We start from the raw sequence: 22,727 nt of genomic DNA on the forward strand, positions 1-22,727 counted from the left end.
CTGGCCATATCTCGAGGAGTCTCAGGAGTGCCCTTTGACGACACGACCCTCACCTGCTCGGGCCCCGGCCGACCTGTGATCTGCCCTGTCCTCCTCTGTTCGCAGAGCGTGCGGTGAGGAGGACGTGGTTATCGACCCGTCGGAGCTGCTGGGCAAGAGGATGGACTTCCAGGTTGGCCTCGTGCGGTGCCTTGGGGTCAAGTGGCTGAAGGAGGACGCAGAGCGAGGCATTCAGATGGGGTACCGGCTGCGCACACCCCCCCCACCTCATGGGCCTTGGTGGGCGGGGGTCTCTCCTGGCGCTTGAAAAACGAGTTCATCACGAAATTTTCATAGGTTTCTCTGCTTGTTCAACCCCAAAATGCCTATTTCCCCATCGGTTAATCGAAGTCCCACATCCTTCTAGGTTGCTGGACTGAAAGCCACGTTTATTGATCCTCGGTGATTGAAGCAGTGGTCAGAGATTCTAATTATCTGATAGAATATCAAGGGAAGCTGTACTCCCTACGTAGAATCATGGTTTTTTTGTTGTGTTTTTTGTTTTTTGTCTTTTTGAGTTGGAAATGAAAGGACTGTTATCACAATATGGAAGAAACACCAGATAGGCTTAGTCAGGCTAAGAGACGGTAAGAGATTAAGCAATAAAGAAAGGGAAACTTTGAAGGACAAAACCCAAAACACCACCTCACGTGGAATATTAACAATTTTAGGGGCGCCTGGGTGGCTCAGTCGGTTAAGTGTCCGACTTGGGCTCAGGTCATGATCTCACAGTTCGTGGGTTCGAGCCCGCATCGGGCTCTGTGCTGACAGCTCAGAGCCTGGAGCCTGCTTCGGATTCTGGGTCTCCCCCTTTCTCTGCCCCTCCTCTGCTCACACTCTGTCTCTCTCTCTCTCTCTGTCTCAAAAATAAACATTAAAAAATAAATAAATAAATAAATAAATAAATAAATAAAATTAACAATTTTAGATGATCGAAGTAGAACGTGTTTCTCAAAATCCATTTCCTTTTTGCTAGACATTTAATACTGTCCATGTAGTGATGCTACTCGTGTTAAATAGCGGAGATGTTGGGGGGTGGCACGCACGAGGATCAATTTCAGGTCGTCTCGTATCAAGTAACCAAGCCAAGCCGTCATTCTTTGGCTCATCTGATCCATTTCTTTGTAAGTGTGTCCCTTCTGGCTTGGAATTCTGTTTTATGTTCTTTTCTCAGGTACAGAATGTATGACCTTTCAAGCACTTTCTATACCAAGCCTGTATGGAAAACGGTGAATCCCCAAATAGAAGAAACTGTCCAATTTACAGCCTTAAATGCATCTCAGGAGTTTCTGAATTATTTACAAACAAACGCTCTCATTGTCGACTTATGGGGTCTTCAAGGTACCACGTTTGCTTCCTCTTTTGCACGATGCATTCTTCAATCAGATATCACGTCAATATATCTAGGGTTGCCAAGGATGTGGAGGAGGGAGGGGGTCAGGGTCTTAATAGCCCAGGGCGGTCTTCTCCTGGGTCCCTGGGCTCTAGTCCACAGGGGATTGAATGGCTTAAACCTCTCCATGTAGGGGCGCCTGGGTGGCTCAGTTGGTTAAGTGTCTGACTCTTGATTTCGGCTCAGGTCACGATCTCACGGTTCATGAGTTCGAGCCCTGCGTGGGGCTCTGCGCTGACAGTGCGGAGCCTGCTGGGGATTCTCTCTCTCCCTCTCTCTCTCTCTCTGTCCCTCCCTTGCTGGTATTCTGTCTCTAAATGAATAAACAAAGAAACATACATTAAAAAAAAAAAATCTCTTCACACAACACTGGGCCTGGAGGTGTTTCTTTCCTTGATGGTGTCTCCCTCACATTACAGAAGGCTGCGCCCAGCTGGACTGCTCTCAGTCGGACCTCATGGTCACAAGTGAAGGCCACGTCATGGTGGACACCAAGAAAATGTCCACTCTGATGGATCCAGGCCAGGTGTGCCCATTTATGTGACATTCAAACGGGCATCGCACGTGACAGCTGCTTAGGGATCATCGGTGTTCCTTCCACTTAACAAATGTTTTCCTTATTTACTGCTGTGTTCCCCCAGGGGCTTCAACCCTGCTCACCACACCCTCACCCCCACCCCATCTAGGGGGGTAAAACTGCCAGTCCCAAAGGGTATGCAGATAACCCCGCGAAAGGCTAACCTGACATGTTTTTTGTAGACGCCATCAACTCAGATATCGGAACTCTACATGAAGCTGCTCAAGTTAGAGCAGGAGACAGAGCTGCTCAGAGACACCAACAGAGCCCTGAGAGAAGAAAACGTGTTTCTCAAACAATCACTTGAGAAGGTCGGTTCTACTCAACAAGGTGAGAGGCTACGTAAGTCTTGCTTAAGTTTCTCTCTAAACTCCTACGTTTGAGATGGATATTTATATATATATATTTTTTAAATTTTTTATGTTTATTTTTGAGAAAGAGAGAAAGAGATCAGGGGAGGGTCAGAGAGAGAGGGAGACACAGAATCTGCAGCAGGCTCTAGGCTCCAAGCTGTCAGCACAGAGCCCAAAGCGGGGCTTGAACTCACAAACTGTGAGATCGTAACCTGAGCTAAGGTTGGATGCTTAACCAACTGAGCTCTGAGATGTGTATTTGTATTTCAAAGAAATTTACTTTTTAATGAGTTGATCTATATCTTGTTTCATAAAAAAAAAAAAAAATCTGAGAATTTTTTCCCCTTCTGCCTGGATGTGTCTCAACCTGTGCTTGATAAATGCTGGTGTAGATTGCCACCAAAATAAATATGTACATAGAGACTTGGGAGAGCAGATGTTGAAATAAATGTTCTGTCTCCTCACCACCTCAGCACATAAGCCTTCCAACACCCTGAAGCTAACTTGGACGGCAGCACACCCTCCAGCAGCCAGAGAGATGAACCAAATGTACACTCGGCCAGCCAGCTCCGACAGAGAATTTGCCAAAGCCCTTAAGCTGTTCTACCACAGCATGAACCAAGCAAGAGGGCAGCTTCTCCGACTGAGACAAGAGAAACCTCCTGTAAGTAACCAGAATCCTGGGAGCAACAGGGTTCTTCTTCCATTAGATTTAGGCATTGGAAAGAACTGCATTTCTTTTAAATTTTTTAATATTTATTTTTGGGAGAGACAGAGCATGAGTGGGGGAGGGGCAGAGAGAGAGGGAGACACAGAATCCAAAGCAGGCTCCGGGCTCCGAGCCATCAGCACAGAGCCCGATGCGGGGCTCGAACGCACGAACCGTGAGATCATGACCTGAGCCGAAGTCGGTCGCTCCACCGACTGAGCCCCCCAGGCCCCCTGGAAAGAACCGCATTTCTTGAGCTGGGGGATATGTGTGTTCAACAAGAGAGCAGGCGGAGGCCTGAACAGTGTGTCCGCTGCTCTCCTGGGCATCTGTCTCTGCTCTTGCTTTTTTTTTTTTTTTTTCCAACGTTTATTTATTTTTGGGACAGAGAGAGACAGAGCATGAACGGGGGAGGGGCAGAGAGAGACGGAGACACAGAATCGGAAACAGGCTCCAGGCTCCGAGCCATCAGCCCAGAGCCTGACGCGGGGCTCGAACTCACGGACCGCGAGATCGTGACCTGGCTGAAGTCAGATGCTTAACCGACTGCGCCACCCAGGCGCCCCTGCTCTTGCTTTTTTATTCAAGTTCACTGCTGGCTGTTTCCAGGTAGTGAGATTCATTGACTTTATGACTTACACAGTATCCCAGAAACACAGATTTGGCTTGCTGTTATAAACCAAATAAATACAATTCATCACACTAAAATGCTAGAGGAGGTGCCCCGGGTAGAGGAGGTGCTCCGTCGGTTAAGCATCCAACTCTCGACTTGGGCTCAGGTCACACATGATCTTGCACACCGTTTGCGGGTTCAAGGCCCGCTTGGGATTCTCTCTCTGCCCCTCCCCTGCTCACGTGCTCACTCTCTCTCTTAAAATAAATAAGCATTTTTTTAAAAAAGATACTATAGGAGAAAAAGCAAGGTTACTTCAACAGAATCAGAAAAAGCAGGTGACAAAATTCAGCATCTTGCCATGATAAAAACTCTTAGCATATTAGGAATAGAATGGACATCCCTCAATCTGAGGAAGGCAGACTTAAGCACAGAGCAAGCATGATCCCTAATGGTGTAGCGCTGGATGCTTTTTCCCTTTTACATCAGGAAGAGGTCAGGGATGCTAGCCAACTTGACTTCTGTGTGACACTGTACTTGAGCACGAAATACAGGAATAACGTTGAAAAGGGGAAAAAGTAACAGCAACAATAGCATATGTTTATACAACACTTACTAAGTGCTTTACGGTTACTCAATTCTCACAGCCCGATGTCGTCGGTACCATCATTAGCCTTATTGTACAAATGACGGGTCTAAGGCACAAGACAGGTTAAGTAACTTGGGTGAGGACACAACCAGTTGACTAGCAGGACCAACCTCCAAACCCAGCAAGGGTCCCTCCACAGTCTATGTTCTCTCCTACTACCCCATGCTGCCTCTGTTATTATTCTCAGATGACCTGTGTATGCAAATTAAAACCCCAGAAGAATTTATAAATTACTAGAATTACAAAGTTGCTGGAAAGAAAATCATATATATATATATATATATGTATATATATATACACACACACACACACACACACATACATATACGTTTGTTTTGTTTTGAGAGAGAGAGAGCGTGCACGGGAGGGGCAGAGAGAGAGGCAGAGAGAGAATCCCAAGCAGGCTCCGCACTGTGAGCGCAGAGCCCGATGTGGGGCTCGAACTCACAAACCGCGAGATCGTGACCTGAGCCAAAGCTGGACGCTTAACTGACTGAGCCACCCAGGCGCCCCAAGAAAATCAATATTTAAACATTAACTGCATTTGAGGAGTGCCCGGGTGGCTCACTTGGTTGAGTGTCTTACTCTTGATTTCGGCACAGGTCGTGCTCTCATGGTCCGTGGGCTCAAGCCCCGTGACAGGCTCCGGGCTGACAGTGCAGAGCCTGCTTGGGATTCTCTGTCTCACTCTCTGCCCCTCCCCTGCTCTCTCTGTCTCACAATAAATAAGCAAACGTTAAAAAAAAATTAACTGCGTTTGAATATAACAGCATCCAACAGCACTGCCTTGTGTAAAAGATGCCATTGATCATTGCATCAAATCCAGGAAGTACTTAGGCCTATAGCTAACATAGAACTGTGTTATAAAGCCCATAAAACTATGGCCTGGTATGGAGAAAATGTTAAACTTCGCTTGAGAGATGTTAACGAAGATCTAAATAAATGGTGAAACGTGCTAGGTGTCCACAGTTTGGAAGAGTTGCAATTGCAACTCTTTCGAGTCCCCCTGAGAGTCACCGTAACCCAACCAAATGTAACGGGATCTGACGAGACGATGCTATACTTGAGATGGGATTGCGAAAGCAAAGAACAGCCAAGACCCAAACACAAGCGTAGGAAGCCTTGCCCTACCCGATGCCAAGGCTTACTTTAATGCTATGGTAACAGACGGCAAAGTATCAGCCCCAGTGCGAATAAGGTAACCAAAGGAGAAGGACAGAAGGCCCGGAAATAGATTCACCCAGGACCAGAGACACGCCCTGTGACCGACGAGGGACTGCGGTGAAGGCAGCAAGGGTGGATTTTACAACAAACGGTGCTAGAATTAAGAATACATACCCGGGCGCCTGGGTGGCTCAGTCGGTTAAGCGTCAGACTCTTGATCTCAGCTCAGGTCACGATCTCACAGTTTTGTGAGTTCGAGCCCCGTGTTGGGCTCTGTGCTGACAGTGTGGAGCCTGCCTGCAATCCCCTCTCTCTTCCTCCCACTCTCTCTCTCAAAATAAATACATAAAAAATTTTATGTATATAAATAATTTTATGTATATGTATATAAAATTTTTTTTTAATTAAAAAAAAAAAGAATGCATACAAATGCATTCCAAAATGAAATTGGAATCTTATCTAAGACTATAGCCAGAAACCAATTTCAGGTGACAACTAAGGACCCAACCGCAAAAGGTAAAAAGCCTAGAGATGATCATGACCTTGCGGTGACAGGACAGGAGAAAACACCCGGCTGTCAAGGGAAACACCGATAGACGCACCTGTACTAAATGGTACACTTTGGCCCAGATACCAAAATAAAGGCAAAAGAGGCCAGGAAAGGTTATTTACACACAACACGTTTAACATGTAATGAACTAAGATCCAAAGCAAAGAACTACACAAACCAAAAAGAAAAATAGCCCAACAGAAAAAAAAAAAGAAAAAAAAAAAGGCCAATAGACACATCAAAGGGTGCTTAACCTCTTGAGTAGTTCGGGAAACACTAATTGAAACCACAGTGAAACGGTATTATAAGCCCACCATGCTGGCAAAACTTAAAGGTCTAAAAATACCCAGCTGTGATGACGGGATGAAGCAACAGAAACCCATGCATTGCCGGGAAGAGTTTAAATTGGTTCGACCACTTAGAAAAAAAAATTTTTTGCCACTTACCTCATTAAAAGTGGGAAAATGCATCAACCCTAGAAGCCTGCGACTCAGCTCTTCGCAGAGTCAGCTGGTTCTGCAGACGATTCGGCCCCAAGGCCCCCAAGCAGTGGTTCTCAGAGGGTGGTCCCCCTGCTAGCAGCTCCAGAATCATCTGGGGTCTTAGAGGTCCAAACCCCAGGGCCCCTGCCAGACCTGCTAAACCAGAGCCCTGGAGTGAGGCCCAGGAGTCCGTGCTTTAACGAGCCCTCCAGGTGATACTGCCTCGGAACTGAAGTCCGAGAACCACCTCACTAGGCTCTCAATGCACGGATTTGTCTCCCACGTACTAGGATCGTTCTAGTTATACACCATTCTTGAGAGAATTGAGGAAATAGTCACTCGGACCATTTCCTATTCTGTGGTTCAGATGAGGGACCGGCTGAAAAATTCTGCAGAAACCCACGCCTGTATGCCCCAGCTGCTCTTAATCCCTCCCTCCTCCATAACAACCCGGCACCGAAAACCCCAGCGGAAGAGAGGTCAGGGAAGCACCGCCCCCCCCCCCCCCCCCGCGCCGGACCGGGGAACCCTAGCCACATGCCAGTCGATGAATCTCAGCACCACGCGTCAGCGCTGACTTCCAAGTCCACCAAAGATGCCATCCAGTAGGATCCCGTAAATGGACAGGAAACGGGCAAAATATACGGTTCAGGCTGCATTTCAGGTGGCACAAGAAGAAAATGATGATCACGGAAGTCAGGCTAGTCGTGGTTGTTCCTGGGGGAGAGAGGGTGTGACCTGCGGAGGTCTGTGTCGCGTAGGTGTATTCTCTTCTACACATTAAGGGTCCTCGTGTGCGCCTGTCTCTCACAATTGCAGAGAAAGAAAATCTGATGAGGGGAAAGACACTGTAAACAAGGCTAAAAAAAAAAAAAAAAAAAAAGCCACACCCCATTTGTATTGTTTTTCATCACAGAGTAGTATTCAGAAAATATAAACGACGACGTTTAAGAGAAAACCAGGATGGAAAACACACTGGAAGCAATGGCCTAACTAAGTATCCGAGCTGCCATCTCACTAGTGATCCGGGAACCACCTGCAGGGACGCTCGGTGCCCTCTGCCCGCTCCCGGCTCGTGAGCGCGGTCACCCTCCGCTCCACTGTCGCACGCGGGCACTCGGGCCCACCCGCGCCCCTGCACCCGCCTCCCCGGGGCGGGGCCCGCAGCAGGCAGCCCACACTCCGCTACCGACGGGCGCACCCGCACCCCCACCCCCGCGCGGTCCTTGGCAAACCCCAGAACTCCCCCGGCATTAAAGGCATGCGGGTCATTCCGATCTGAATGAGCCCTCCTCTCCAGCAGCAGCAACCGAAGGCCGGGCCGGCGGCCTTCTCCACGCTGGACAGGCCCCCAGGGGACTCACCACCTCTGCCGGCAACTTTCCGACGAGACTCGTCGGCAGAACTTCCGGGCACCCCAACTGAAGCTGCTATCCTTCCCCCCCGTTCCTTCATTTCCAGGAGGAAGATGAAATGCTTCGACCGTTCGTACAGCAACAGGCACAGAGGTTAAAGGACTTGGGAGACGTGCTGGAGTCCAGCTTGCGGAGGCTGAAAAACGATGTCGCCGTCATCGTGAAAAAGAAGAGGGCGAGTTTGCCGCACGCAGAATAGCGCGGACGCAGCCGCTGACAACCCCTGAGCTCTGGGCGAAGCTCCCCCGCGCAGCCTGACTAACTCGGCTACCCGAGCTGCGCTTGCGCTGTGGGCTCAACGCACTCCAGTCATTGCTTGTGCCGCTTCTGTCCTTCAGTTTGATTTACAGTCACGTAGAGATGAATCCACACGCAGGGCGAAGGTGGGCTGGGAGACAGGAGGTCTGGGGGATGGGTGGTTAGCAGTCTGCGCGCTGGCCCTGGACTGTCTGGGGCTCAGTCCTCCCATCTGTCACTTCCCGACTGTAGCTGGAGGCAAACGCCCCCTGCCCCCTCCAGCCTCTGTTCCCTGTTAGGTGGAAATGAGAGCAGCACTAAACTGCAGATGGGTAACGGATGCAAAGCACCTGTAAAGCACTTAGCACAGCACCCTGGGCTGAGAAAAGCACTTAGCTCAGCACCCGGGCTGGGAAGGACTTAGCACAGCACCCCACAAACCAAAGCAGCTGATAAGCATCTGCCATTGATATTTTGATGGTAAACAGTTTGAAAGTTCAAATAAAGCTGTTGTGATGAATTTCTTGCTGTCAGACCTGGAGACTTCACAGTTATTTCAAGCCTCTCCTTTGGTATCCTTGCTCTGAAAACATCCACTTATTTTGCCTTCATGAGTTTATCTGAAAATGGTTCAGTGCTGTATCGTGTACCCATGCAGTGTGGGTCCGCGGGGCCAAGGTTGAGACCTTCGGGAAGATCTCCCGACAGGTAGTCGATCTCAGGTGATCCTGGTTCCGCAAAGAACTGCCGGGTGGGTCTCCACCGCCGAGGGCTGACGCACTGGGCGCTCCGGCGGGGGTGGGGAGGGCTGTAGAGAGACCTCCTGTGGCCAGAGAGCCCCTACTGGTACCAGCAGCACTAAGGATACTGAGACTCCGTGAGCATGTACGTGTGCCGGGCACCAAGCTACGTGCTCAACGCGTTAGCCCATTTCATTCATTACCATCCTATGAGTTTGGCACAGTTATCTCCCCCGTTTTGAGGTTTTAAATAAGCAAGGCCTGTGCAGGCCTCTGAGTGAGCAGAAGTCTGCAGGTGGCGTTCTAGACCACCGTGCCCTGTGCACAACTGTCCCAGGTTGGGGAGGCGGGAGGGAGGCTGGGCTGATTTGTGTAAGAAACCAGGACGGAGGAAATAGACGTGACAGCCCCAATCCTTGCCCCCTAAAGTATGAAGTTAGGGCAATCAAACAGGATGAAACAAACTCTATGGCAGGCCAGCTATCAAGGCCTCCAAGAGGAGCCTCCCAGAAGCAGGGAGTCTGGGCTGGTGATTTCTGCTTAATACTAGGAACCAGGGGCTAATCGAGGAGGCCTGGGCGGGGAACCAGGGGCTCTGGGGCAGGACCAGTGTACGCACAGCAACTAAAAAGTAACCTGAAACAGTGAAGCCCAAGTGTGGAGCTCTGCGTGCTGATGGCCGCAGGGACCGGGTCTGCAAAGCAGCAGGGAATCCTGGAAAGCCTGGCAGAGAGGCCGAGGGAAGCAGGAATGGCTAATACCTCGTGGACTGAGCCTCGGCGTTCTTTGCCAGTTTGCAGAAATAATTGCAGAAGTAACAGGCTTTCTGCAAAAGGGTGGCTGGAGGAGCCTCAAGGTTAAAAAGGATACTCTGGGGGTGCCTGGGGGGGGGGCTTAGTCAGTTAAGCATCTGACTTCGGCTCAGGTCATGATCTCACAGTTCGTGAGTTCGAGCCCCACCTTGAGCTCTATGCTGACAGCTCAGAGCCTGGAGCCTGCTTCGAATCCTGTCTCCCTCTCTCTCTGCCCCTCCCCGACTTGCACTCTGTTTCTGTCTCTCAAAAACAAATAAACGTTAAAAAAATTTTTTTAAAGATAATCTGTATGAGACACACTTGTATCTCAGGCTGGAGGAGGCCCACGCAGGTTGTGCGCACCGGCATCCACCTCAGAGCAGGACACGGCCCACACAACGCGAAGCTGGAGAGAACACCTAACAACGTGCAGCCTCACCCAGCGGGTCCCAGATGCACATCTAACCCGGATCAGTCGGCTCCAACCTGCAGACCCCCTGAATGCAAACTGCTGGGGGCCGCTGCGGACCCCAGTGTTGTTCTAGGATTCTGACACGTGGCCACTCTGTTGCTCCCGAACACCTTCCTGATTTGGGAGAAGATAAGAACTTAGTTCAAGGTCCCCCAAATTAGGGCAGAGCTGAGGGCAGAGGATGGGCAATACCCACACCGCCAGCATGAATCTCCGTGTTCACTTAGACGCCCTCTTCTGTGCAGGTAGCACAGAGGGGCTGCTCGACACCATTAGTTCTCCTCTCGATACCACGCTTCTCCCTGCAGAGCAGAAGCTTCATGAAGGCAGCGGCTGCCTCTTCGTGGCACAGAGCCCCGGGTATGTGTTTATTTTACGCTTATTACAAAAGGAAAAGTCTCTGCCTTATTTTAGGGCTTCAGAAGACAACCTGGTTAAATACAAAAAATAAACAGGAGAAAAATCCTGGTTAGGCGGTGAAAGTGGGTGGAAACTTACCAGCTATACCCATGAAACCAATCACAGGTTCGGAAGCAGAGAAAGCAGCGGCACAGGCGAGACCACTTGGGGGGGGGTGTGTCTGCCACCACCTCAAATACTTAGGTCCAAGCACAAAACCACCGTTCCATCGACAACCCTTTATTATTCAACTTAGGTAATAGTCAAAAACTCAGTTAGTGTGGATGGGCGAGAAACTAGGCTAACATAGCAAAAAGTGCGTTTTCCTTTGGCAAAGGCCCAAACAATACGTAGAGACACTCATCAGAAGGGGAGATCCCACTCAAAATCAAGGTGAGGAAAATAGCAGTTACTGCCTTACAGGAACACCAGCCCGAGTGCCTCATCGGGAGTCTGTCAGCAACACAGATCAAGACACCCCCCCCACCCTCTAGTCCGCCAGCTGACTTATAAGCATTGACGATGAACTCTTCGATGAAGAAGTCAAATATCGGTTCTGTTCCACGAGCAATAAAATCACAAAGTCAACAAAGATTTGAAATTTAGGGCAAGCTAGTACAATTTCCTGCTTTTAATGTGCACGTATTTTAGATCTGACAACTTTTTCACGTGTAGCGTTTCAAATTTCAAACAAAAAAGCCATGAATGAATTCATGCATGTCCTGCCTTCAGTCAATTCTTCCAACGTCTAGACTTCAGAGCTGCTGATGACGCTAAATTCCATGCCACGTTGGTTGAGTCTGTCAATCAACTTTGTTCTGAAGAAGGCGGCTCCTGGGGTGAAGACCCCGCCCCTGTAAGACAGAACAAGGAAAACAGTGCCGGAGGCCGGTCTCCAGGCCTCCCCTCTGCTAGCGTGACCCGCCGGAGAAGCAGCTATCCAGCTATCGAGCCAGCAGAACTCCTGAAACCATTGTTCCCTCATGGACACGTTTGGGTTCCATTCTGAAAATGAGCCAACGAACAAAGGAGCTACAAAATCGGGACGAAGCTAGCAGCCCCAGCAAACCCGTCCAGACTGGCCCAGCCCCCAGGACACGGCTGTGTGCTCGAGGGGCAGTGAGGGCCATCAACCCAAGGGACTCCTGCTGCTCATAAAGCCAGTCCTCGGAGTCAGGAGGATAGAAAAAGGACCTGAGTGAAATAAACTTAGGCAATAAATTATTATGAAAGCATAAATAAGGCTTAAACTGGATGCAAGAAGTTTCTTTAACTATAATGACTAACATTTAAAAAAATATGTTAAATATTTTCAAAGGGTATAGAGCTGACGCTTGAATAACATGGGTTTGAACTGCGTGGGTCCACTTACACGTGATTTTTTTACAGTGTAGTACTATAAATGTACTTTGTCTTATGATTTTCTTAACATTTTCTTTTCTCTAGCTTGCTTGGTTGTAAGAATGTAGTATAATATATGTCAACAGTAAGCTATTAGTTAAGTTTGGGATGGGTAGTTAAAAGTTACACATGAATGGGGTGCCTGGGTGGCTCAGCTGGTTGAGCGTCCGACTTCGCCTCAGGTCACGATCTCACGGTTTGGGAGTTCGAGCCCCACGTCGGGCTCTGTGCCGACAGCTCGACGCCTGGAGCCTGCTTCGGAATCTGTGTCCCCCTCTCTCTCTCCGTCCCTCCCCCACTCACACTCTGTCTCTCTCTCTCTCAAAAATAAACAAACATTAGAAAAAATTTTTAAAAGTTATACATGGATTTTTGACTGCGCGGGGGGGGGGGGGTCAACTGTAGAATTATTTGAAAAAATCTAATGAGACTTTGCTTTATACACTGTTTATGTCCGTCACTTAATACCGTTTCGGGTCATATCTACATTTATTTGTTTCCGAGTTGGCGGGCCTATGGCTCATTTGTAACGCTGGCCTACTTCTACAGGAACAGTTAAAGGCTCCAGTGACAGAGCCCAATCGATAATCATCTAGCCAAGCTGCCATGAATGAATCCACACATGGTATCAGGGCCGCCCATGGCCAGCTGGGTATCATCAGCACTGACTAGAGGCTCCTGATACTATTTAACAACGAGGGCCTTTATAGCGTAGCTGACTCCAGACCTGAGCTGTTTTTACAAGGAACTAAAGTCAACTTACGTGACTCCCACACTTCCTGTCTCCTCTCATTTATCTATCTCTGCACTGTTCTCAGAGGCCACTAAGACACGGTCCTTCTTACAAATTTAATTTACCTCTATCTTTGGTTCAAAGGGAACATGCATGCTTATGTGCAGACCCACTGCCTGAAAACAGCATCAAAAGAAGCGAAAATATAACGCGGATGAAAAAGGCCTCTTCGAAGTAGAAGAAAACCAGACTTACATGCTAGGAAGATCAGAGGCGTCATTTAGAAGAGTCATAGCTGCCTGGACCATGGCTATGGGGGTAGCCACATAGCCAGGCTCTGCGGAAGACAGATGATCGAAGAAAGATGTTAATGCATTCGGCCACACTCAAAAATCAAATGGGAGGTTTTATTCTGACACTTGATTTTGGCTCAGGTCAGGATCGCACAGTTTATGGGTTCAAGCCCCACATCGGGGCCCGCGATGACAACGCGGCACCGGCTTAGGATTCTTTTTCTCCCCCTCCCCCACTAAAGCTCACGCTGTGTCTCTCAAAATCAATAAACTTAAAAAAAAAAAAGATTCAATTTCTTAAAGAAAAACAACTGAGTAACTTTAAAAAAAGTTTCTAAGCAAGGGGAACCTCAGTGTTTACAGTTCGGTCAAATAATAAAAATACAGTCGATTTATCTTAAGAAGCCTGGTGGGAATTTGAAAAGAAGGCAAGACACAACGATACTTTGCCATCTGGCTTGACTGAAACTGCAAAGCAGACCCCCTTTGATCTACCAGAGGTGGTGGTAATTACACTTATAATTAGGCTGTAATTCACAAGCAGAAGTGTCTCCGCACCGCTCTGTAAAATTGACAGCGAAAGTTCTTGAGCTTTTTTGGGTGACAGACCCTTTTAGCCGCCCATCAAAAGCCTGCATCCTCCCCAGGAAAACGCACATAGCGCACACATTTTGCAAACAATGTAGGGCTGTTCAAAGACTGCAAAGAAACCTTGGCCCACAGCTTTATGTTACAATTATACTGCTTTAAAATGACCCTTGAGTAGGAGAATATATATCAACCAGTCCCTTTTCTTATCAATATTAAAATATGCTGTTCAGAATTATTAAGTAATACTAAAAAAGAAAACCAGGGGGAGGGATACACTAACACAATTAGATTATAACAATGTCAATCCTTCCTTTAACAGAATAATTTATATTGTTACTTAAATAACTTGTGCGATTTATTTCTAAAATAATTAAGCTCTAAGAAAAAAACATCATAATACTGCTTTATACCTTAGGACAACGTAAAACGCCCCAGCACTCTTATGTCATATGTGAAATACCTGGTCCTTTCACCTGAGTACAAATTCTCGTATTTGGTTTGCCCTTCTCGGGACCAAAGCCTTGGCTGTATCCTTGACCAAAGAACCTCAATGTAAACGATGAGCCATCCATCTGAGGAAAAAGCAAAGGCCTTATTTATTAAAGATGTCATCTCCTTCCTAAACACAGTAAATATTCTATTTCGTATGAGACATTTTCAGCAGGTGAAAACATCAGTATTCTGCCGGAAGACCCTACCATCCTTTCAGCATGGGGCAAAAATCAGTTCTTTGAAGACACAAGTTTTGATGACGGGTGTGTTGCCAGGGGAGGGAGGTGGTGAGGAACTTGGATGCGGTACAAGTTCGGTTCCTAGGCTGTGGCCTACACAAGGACGGCACCACTGAAATAGTCGTTTCAGAGGACAAGCTGGAGGCAGTTTTTATTTTCGGACGGGGGTAACGGCAGAACGTGATAATCTGGTTTCACAGAGCTGTTTGAGGAGACAAGACAAAAACAGCCAACAAGTAGGGGCACCTGGGTGGCTCAATAGGTTGAGCATCTGACTCTTGACCTTGGCTCAAGTCATGATCTCATGGTTGTGAGATTAAGCCCCACATTTGGCTCCACGCTGGGCATGAAGCCTGCTTAAGATTCTCTCTCTCTCTCTCTCTCTCTCTCTCTCTCTCTCTCTCTTTTTCTCAAAAAAGAACAACTAGCCAACAAGTAATGGAAACACAGGCCAGACAGAATTGACCCCCTTGGAGATATAAAAACCTGATTCAAAAAATTAAATTCTGTAGGACTTATCCAAGCATCTTTCACAATCACTAAATTTAGAAATAAGGTAACAGAATTCAGTTGTGGTCAACCAATTTTTATTAATGAGACATAATTAAAATATGATCCCTGTCTTTTCTGGAGCTGATAGTTTAGTGAGAACACACACACACACACACACACACACACACACACACACTCAGATCTAATAAAAATATGAGACATGAATTAAAAGATGCAGGACGAGTTCAAAGGAGGGCATTATTAGATCTACTGGGGAAAATGGGGCAGGGTTTTGAAATGTGTCCTCTCTCTCTCTCTCATGGAAGTTTATCACACAGAAAGGTAGGGTGGTTACCAGGAAGGAGAAGCCATCAGTCAAAGGCAAGAAGGTATGTGGTATCACAGTGGACCGCAGTCTAACATGGCTAGAACCCACAGTCCAAGAGGAGAGGGGTGGCACTCGTGTTATCAGAGGTGCAGACAAGGACAGACACACGTGCTAGCACGTGTCCCCTCCCCTGCCTGATCACAGTCTCTCAGGCTGGGCACATATTCACTGTTACAACAATTTTCAATATGGTCTCCAGGCTGCTACTATCGACTCAGCAGGGTGGGCATGAAAATGAAACCCATCTGCCGTCCAGCACCAGATGATGAAGGACCTCACTCCTGCAGAGACGACTTCCATTCATTGGCACTCCAGGGGTGTGAACCAAAACCACGAAAATCTGACCTGGAACCCACCTACCTCCACCCCAGGGATCAAAACCTTGGCAGCACATTAGCATAACTGGCCTTTTAAAAAGCCCACTGTTCAGGCCACATTCCAGACCAAACAAACTTGAATCTCCGTCATCAGTCTGGGGCTCTTTCTCCAAGGTGAGAACCACTGCTCATATTTCCAGGCCCTGCTCCCATCTACTGCCTCAGCATGTCCTGACACAGGTTCGGGACAAGTCTTTGGAAAAACTCCCTGGGGGTGGGGGTGGGGGGTCCTGATCAAGTCCTAGGTAAGAATCACTGCATGTGCCACAAGTCAGGGAACCAGGTTGAAGAAGGCGGCGATGAGGTCAGATCCGTCTTAGACTGTGCACAGTAGTGGGGACAAATACTTACAAATCACCCATCTGATAAGGGATTAATATCCATACATACGGACCACCAAAAACTCAACAACAAGAACGCAAACAACTAATTCAAAAATGGGCAAAGGACTTGAATAGGCATTCTCTGAAGGCGACCTACAAATGGCCAATAGGCACATGAAAAGATGCTCAACATCACTCATCAGGGAAACGCAAATCAAAGCCACAATGACATTTCACACCCATTAGAACTACTATTAATAAAAACACAGGGGGCACCTGGCTGGCTCAGTCAGTGAAGCGTGTGACTCTTGATGTCAGGGTCGTGGTTTAAGCCCCATAATGGGTATAGAGATTACTAAAATAAAATAAAATAAAATAAAATAAAATAAAATAAAATAAATGAACTTAAAAAACAACGGGGAAACAAGTGTTGGCAAAGGCTATGGAGCAACCAGCACGTCCGTGCGCCATTGACGGGAACATAACATGGGTCGGTGCGCTCGAAGGGTCTGATGGCTCCTCAAAAAATTAAAAATAGAATTACCATAGGATCCAGCAATTGCACTTAGGGATATTGACCCCAAGAACCGAAAGGAGGATCCTGAGGATATATTTATACGCCCATGTTCCTAGCAGAATTATTCACGGTAGCCAAAGGGGGAAGTAACCCCAGTGTCTGTGGATGGATGAATGGAAATGTGGTACGTATGCACACAATGTGTGCGTGTGTGTGTGTGTGTGTGTGTGTGTGTGTGTGTGTGTGGAGGGCATGTGGCAGGGGAGTCTGTGTGTGTATGGTATGTGTGACTGTGTGCATGCGGGTAAGGGGTGTGGGGGGGGTTGTGTATGCGATATTGTGTGTGTGTGTGTGTGTAGGGGGTGTGCATGTGTGTCTCTTGAGAGTGTGTGAGTGTGTGTGTGTGTGTGTGTGGTGTGTGTGAGAGTGAAAATGAACTACTATTCGTCCTTAAAAAGGAATGAAATCTGACACCTGCTACAACCTGGATGAACCTGGAGGAGGTCACGCTGAGTGCAATAAGCCAGTCACAGAAGCACAAGGACTGTGTGAGTCCACCTGTACGAGGCACCGAGAATGGTCCAATTCAGAGAGGCAGAGAGGAGACTGGTGGTTGCCAGGGGCTGGGGGAAGGAGGAAAGGCGAGTTGTCGTTGAACAGGGACAGTTCTAGTTCTGCACGAGGAAAAGGCTTGGAGACGGGTGGTGATGGCTGCACAACAGCACAAATGTGCTGCGTGACCACACTAATTTGCATAATATGGATGTTTTGAATAACAATATGGATTTGATACCACTGAACACTTAAAAATGGTTAAGATGGTAAATTTTATGTGCCGTTGGGGGAAGAGGGAAAAAGGAAGGGAGAGGAGTCAGAGCCTCGTAAGGCGGGGATGATGGATTTGGGAGCAAAATCTAGAATGATGCCTATGTCTGTGACTGGACAGATGACGGTGCCACCAACTGAGCTGGGAAGTAAAGGAAGACGGGAGTTTGGAGGAAAGAAGCTCAGATTCCGCCACCTTCGGTTTTCAGCAGCTGGGCGTGTAAGCTGGAGACCTCAGGGGGTCTGCTGACCAGGCGCAGGGGGAGAGGGGTGGGGGAGGCTGGAGCCCTGGGGGTGGTCCACACCCAAGGGTGCCGGGAAGGAGGACAGGCACAGAGCGGTCACCTGGACTCAGAGGCCAAGGGAAGCAGTATTTCAAGGAGGACAATAATGTCAAAGAAAACAGCGAAGAAAGGCTCAGCGCATTGAACCCACTTAGCAGTTGTAAGAGCAGCGTGGACTCTGGAGAGGGGACCACACGGGGTGAGGGGCGCGCCCAGGACTCCTTCTTAGGTCCGCGTGTGTCTAGGATGCGGAGAAGGAACCCGTAGTGGGGCAGGTGGAGAATCACAGGACCACTGAGGTCACAGTAAAGGTGAAGACGCAGGCAGGACTGACTCTAGCGCCCGCCACACCCTGGCCGCGTGACCTTGGGCGCACAGACCCGCTCTGATGACTTCCTCCACCGTAAGCGGGAAGACTGAATGCGATGTCAAGCACTCGGCTCTGTGCCCACTGCACACAAGAAATGCTAGATTTGAGGAGCACGGGTGGCGGGACTAGTCCTGGGCGCAATTCTTCTCCGAGGGGAGGAAAGAAGGGGAGGGCAGGGGCCGTGGGTCGGAGAACAGGAATGGGGGGCGCACAGCACACGTTCTCGAGTCCACCTCGAGGCAGGAGGTGTGGCACCTGCAGACGGAGAGGAGGGCTGGGGCCAGTACCGGGTGAAAAAGCCCCTGGGAGGAGACGGACATCTAGGTGACTAACTACACGTAGCCGGAGCCTTAGACGGCGCTTTCTAGCGACGGGGGGAGGCGTGCACGTGGGGGCACACATTCGAGGCGGGGAGGCATGCATGGAGGGGCATGCATTCGAGGGGGGCTCCCATTCGAGGAGGGAGGCGCACGTGGGGGCACACATTTGAGGGGGGAGGCATGCATGGGGGGGCATGCATTCGAGGGGGGCTCCCATTCGAGGAGGGAGGCGCACGTGGGGGCACACATTCGAGGTGGGGAGGCATGCATGGGGGGCACGCATTCAAGGGGGGGAGGGCATGCATTCGTGGCGCTACCATCCTCTTGGGGGGAGGACCGTCCAGCGGTGCCTGGTGTGAGCGGGCGAAATAATGACCCCACTGGACCCAGGGTCTGTAAACCATGTGAGGGAAATGAAGCGCTCGTGTGCTGAGGATACCAGGGGTGTGCAGATGCAGGAAGGCATGGGGGAGGGGGGGGGAAAGGGGAGGAGGGGGAAAGGGGAGGAGGGGGAAGGGGAGGGTGGTGTGGGGGAGGAGGGGGAAGGGGAGAGCGGCATGGGGGAGGAGGGGGAAGGGGGAGGAGGGGGAAGAGGGAGGAGGGGAAATGGGGAGGATGGTGTGGGGGAGGAGGGGGAAGGGGGAGGAAGGGAACAAGGAAGGGGGAGTGTGGTGTCGGGGAGGAGGGGGAAGGGGAGAGCGGCATGGGGGAGGAGGGGGAAGGGGAGGAAGGGGAGAAGGAAGGGGGAGGGTGGTGTTGGGGGGAACGGGGAGGGCGGTGTGGGGGAGGAGGGGGAAGGGGCAGGAGGGGGAGGAGGGGAGGAGGGGGAAGGGGGAGGGTAGTGTGTGGAAGAGGGGAAGTCCAGCCGGGGGGGAGGAGAAACATGGACGACTAAACATTTTTGAGATCACTATGAGGCCTCACCCCAGTTTGGCTATGTACTCACTGTAGGAGCTCGGGCAAGGTTCTTGGCCTCTGTGCCTCAGTTTCCTCATTTGTAAAGTGGAGATAATACCTACCTTAAGGGGTGTCTGAAAAGACTAAGTGACCCAACTTACGAAAAGAACATAAAGGCACTTGTCAACATGGTAAGTGCCCCATCAAGTCTTATCTGTTATTGTAAATGCACTGAGGAAAAGTAAAAACAAATTCAGGAAAATTATTATTTTAAACACCTGTATACAAAAGAAAGGGTTACCTGTTTTTGTGTCGGGCCTTGTTTTGAAAAATAACCAAAGGAGAAGAGCCATGGGAACTAAGGGGGAAAAAAAAAACAAAAAACAAAAAACGCTCAGTGACATTTTTTAAAACTCACGGAAAATACTAGTAAAGACCTAATTTCGTTAAAATATCACTTACCTTTATGAGAAGTTGCCTTCCGATGCCAAACCTCACAAAGAATAAAAAGAAAAGTCCCGCAAACATCAGCTTAATAACAGAGGTGAGGCCTCCCATGTTTATATAAGCAGCGTACTGAACCTACAAGAGGGACAAAGTCAGAACGTCACCCCTACGTCTGCAGACTCAGTAACACAAGCGTGTCGGCTGCTGGTAACTTACTCTGTCCTCAAAAATGCTGAGCAAAAGCACTCTCCGCTTTATGAACGTGTTACGTTCTAAAAGCTTGCTCAGAAAGCAGACATTGGGAGCATATTTTTTAAAGACACTGTAGCTTCCTCTGCCTGAATGCAAAAGTCCACAAGAACGTAGCTACATTCAGTGATGACACATTATAGGATGTAGATATGTGAATGCTACTTACAACCCCTCCCACGAGAAAATAATCCTTTAACTTGAGATTCACTGTCTCCTTCAAGTCTCAAAAGTGGGAGCAGCGCCCTCACCCAAAGGAGTAAGACGATACCCCGGGGGTGGGGGGGTGCGGCGAGGCCAGAAGAGCCCAGACGCGTCCACAGGCAGGGGAGACTCCCTTCCAGCAGCTAAGACTCTAGACAGGGTTGGTGGGGGTTCGTGACCCCAGCGTTTCTGGACTAAATCTGCTGCTGTTCTGTTGCACTGACAAGGTACTCGGCGGGCCAGGTCTGAACTGTGGGGAGGCTACCTCCACTCCCACAATGCGAAGTGCTCTCCGCGCCCCATTCCGTGCACTTCCAGAAACTGAGGCGCGCCTTGGCTGGCCTTCCTGTTTTGCTTTACACACACAAAGCTCCTACATTAAACAGCGAGGGGGGCTGGAACGAACGCAGTGCTCTTTGTTAGGAGTTAAATCGGGCACACTTACGGGAGACTGCTCCAAGTTCTCGTGCAGGTAGCGCTGGGTCCGCCTCACAACAGACACATCCGCTCCCAGGAAAGGGACCGAGTAGCTGCTGAGTTCTCTGCAGTAGGAAAGTGGCCACCTGCAAGGTAGACCCGTGACCGCGGTGCGTTTTCTCCACTTACGGCTGGCTAACTTGGTGACTTTGTGAACCAAACATTCAACTTTTCTTGAAGCAGACCTGCCCTTCATTAAAGGCAGACCTGCCCTTCATTAAAATGTCCGCGTTCCCCACTACACCAAACAAGTGACAGGTGGGACAGCATTCCGAGGGCGCGGAACACAGCGTAGCTACGTTTTAGCCCACCGGTTTCCCTAGACGACACTCATTTCAACAGCCCAACTCTACGGCGAGTTCAGAGTTCTCACATACAAAGTTTTCACAGAAGAGTGCTATTAACAGATAATCTACACAAGATCATCACCCTTTAAAATGGAGGTTTTGGGGCGCCTGGGTGGCGCAGTCGGTTAAGCGTCCGACTTCAGCCAGGTCACGATCTCGCGGTCCGTGAGTTCGAGCCCCGCGTCGGGCTCTGGGCTGATGGCTCGGAGCCTGGAGCCTGTTTCCGATTCTGTGTCTCCCTCTCTCTCTGCCCCTCCCCCGTTCATGCTCTGTCTCTCTCTGTCCCAAAAACAAATAAATGTTGAAAATGGAGGTTTTACTGCATAAAATTTAGCTGATGTTTGATTTTGATATGGAAAAGTCACAAAACTCAAAAAATTTTTCCCCGAGTCCAAATATATTAATATCAAAGTACTTAAGCTTAGAATAATGCATTAATTGTATTTAATGTAGCTATGAAGACAATCCTGAACTTACTATAGAACAGTCTCAGATTTTCTAGTAGCATACTTTATTAATAATCAGATCAATGACAATATACTGAGACCAGATGTACTAAAGAACAGATTTTAGGGGCGCCTGGGTGGCGCAGTCGGTTAAGCGTCCGACTTCAGCCAGGTCACGATCTCGCGGTCCGTGAGTTCGAGCCCCGCGTCGGGCTCTGGGCTGATGGCTCAGAGCCTAGAGCCTGTTTCCGATTCTGTGTCTGCCTCTCTCTCTGCCCCTCCCCCATTCATGCTCTGTCTCTCTCTGTCCCAAAAATAAATAAACGTTGAAAAAAAAAAAAATTTTTTTTAAGAACAGATTTTGAGTCAATATACCTTCTTTTCAATTTCGGACCAATAATTGGGACGGGTTTCAGATTTGCTTCATTTCGTAGTTTTTTCAAATTACTCTGATCTCCAAAACCGTACACTGCTGACTTCCAGGTACCATCGTGAATACACATCCCCTGAAAAAATAATTCCAGAGTTAAAGAAACACGTCTTAATACCCGACTCCCTTTCGGCTCAGCTCACGATCTCACGGTTCTTGAGATTGAGCCCCACATGTCAGTGCAGAGCCTGCTTGGGATTCTTTCCCTCTCTGCCCCTCCCCTATGCTCGCTCTCTCCCTCTCTCTCTCAGAACAGATGAACATTAAAAAAAAAAAAATCTGTTCTCCAAAAAAGAAAGAAATAAACACATCTTAAGGGACAATTACTAATATGTAAAACCAAGGAACTTATAAGTATTTACAGAGAACATTTCACCTCTATTTGAGCAAGCCATAATCCCTTATTTAACAATCTTGAGATGAGTTTTCAGGCAGCATGAACACTCATTAGCTTGATCGTATTGGATATTTACACCAACACATGCTCTTTTTGCCTTCCGACCATCACTTACGCTCTTTTTAATATGCCACCGAGTTTCGCTTCATTTTCACTCAACCAGCTGGCCATATTCTTTCACAATTAGCCCTAATTCATGGGGCGCCTGGGTGGCTTAGTCGGTTAAGTGTCCGACTTCGGCTCGGGTCATGATCTCACGGTTCGTGGGTTCGAGCCCCGCATCGGGCTCTGTGCTGACAGCTCAGAGCCTGGAACCTGTTTCAGATTCGTCACCACAGAGCCCGGAGCCTGTTTCAGATTCTGTGTCTCCCTCTCTCTCTGCCCCTCCCCCACTCGCGCTCTGTCTCTCTCTGTCTCAAAAATAAATAAACATTTAAAAAAAATTCAAAATTAGCCCTAATTCTTAACCCTATGCCGATTCCTCGAAATTTCAAGATGCGTTCATGAGTACATTTACACACTGGCAACGCAGAGCCTGCCTGGGATTCTCTCTCTCCCTCTCTTTCTGCCTCTCCCCGGCTCTCTCCCTCTCTCTCTCAAAA

General features: G+C 48.8%; 2 protein-coding genes across 2 annotated transcripts in view; one reads left to right on the plus strand and one right to left on the minus strand.

The window, feature by feature from the left end:
• LOC125155158 (kinesin-like protein KIF28P) overlaps positions 1 to 8,156 on the plus strand; it is an 80,608-nt gene extending 72,452 nt beyond the window's left edge. The window contains exons 16-21 of the mRNA XM_047840064.1: positions 106 to 240; positions 1,214 to 1,380; positions 1,852 to 1,958; positions 2,192 to 2,339; positions 2,836 to 3,026; positions 7,991 to 8,156. Coding sequence (XP_047696020.1) covers positions 106 to 240; positions 1,214 to 1,380; positions 1,852 to 1,958; positions 2,192 to 2,339; positions 2,836 to 3,026; positions 7,991 to 8,143 — 901 coding nt within the window. The 3' untranslated portion in view covers positions 8,144 to 8,156. The remainder of the gene's footprint in view (positions 1 to 105; positions 241 to 1,213; positions 1,381 to 1,851; positions 1,959 to 2,191; positions 2,340 to 2,835; positions 3,027 to 7,990) is intronic.
• Positions 8,157 to 10,810: 2,654 nt separating this feature from the next.
• SCCPDH (saccharopine dehydrogenase (putative)) overlaps positions 10,811 to 22,727 on the minus strand; it is a 36,555-nt gene continuing 24,638 nt past the window's right edge. The window contains exons 6-12 of the mRNA XM_047841498.1: positions 21,674 to 21,804; positions 20,474 to 20,591; positions 19,591 to 19,710; positions 19,430 to 19,486; positions 14,065 to 14,176; positions 12,976 to 13,057; positions 10,811 to 11,440 (exon numbers count right to left, since the gene is read on the minus strand). Coding sequence (XP_047697454.1) covers positions 11,335 to 11,440; positions 12,976 to 13,057; positions 14,065 to 14,176; positions 19,430 to 19,486; positions 19,591 to 19,710; positions 20,474 to 20,591; positions 21,674 to 21,804 — 726 coding nt within the window. The 3' untranslated portion in view covers positions 10,811 to 11,334. The remainder of the gene's footprint in view (positions 11,441 to 12,975; positions 13,058 to 14,064; positions 14,177 to 19,429; positions 19,487 to 19,590; positions 19,711 to 20,473; positions 20,592 to 21,673; positions 21,805 to 22,727) is intronic.

This window comes from Prionailurus viverrinus, chromosome F1, assembly GCF_022837055.1.
Source record: "Prionailurus viverrinus isolate Anna chromosome F1, UM_Priviv_1.0, whole genome shotgun sequence".
In the NCBI taxonomy this organism is placed as follows: Eukaryota; Metazoa; Chordata; class Mammalia; order Carnivora; family Felidae; genus Prionailurus; species Prionailurus viverrinus.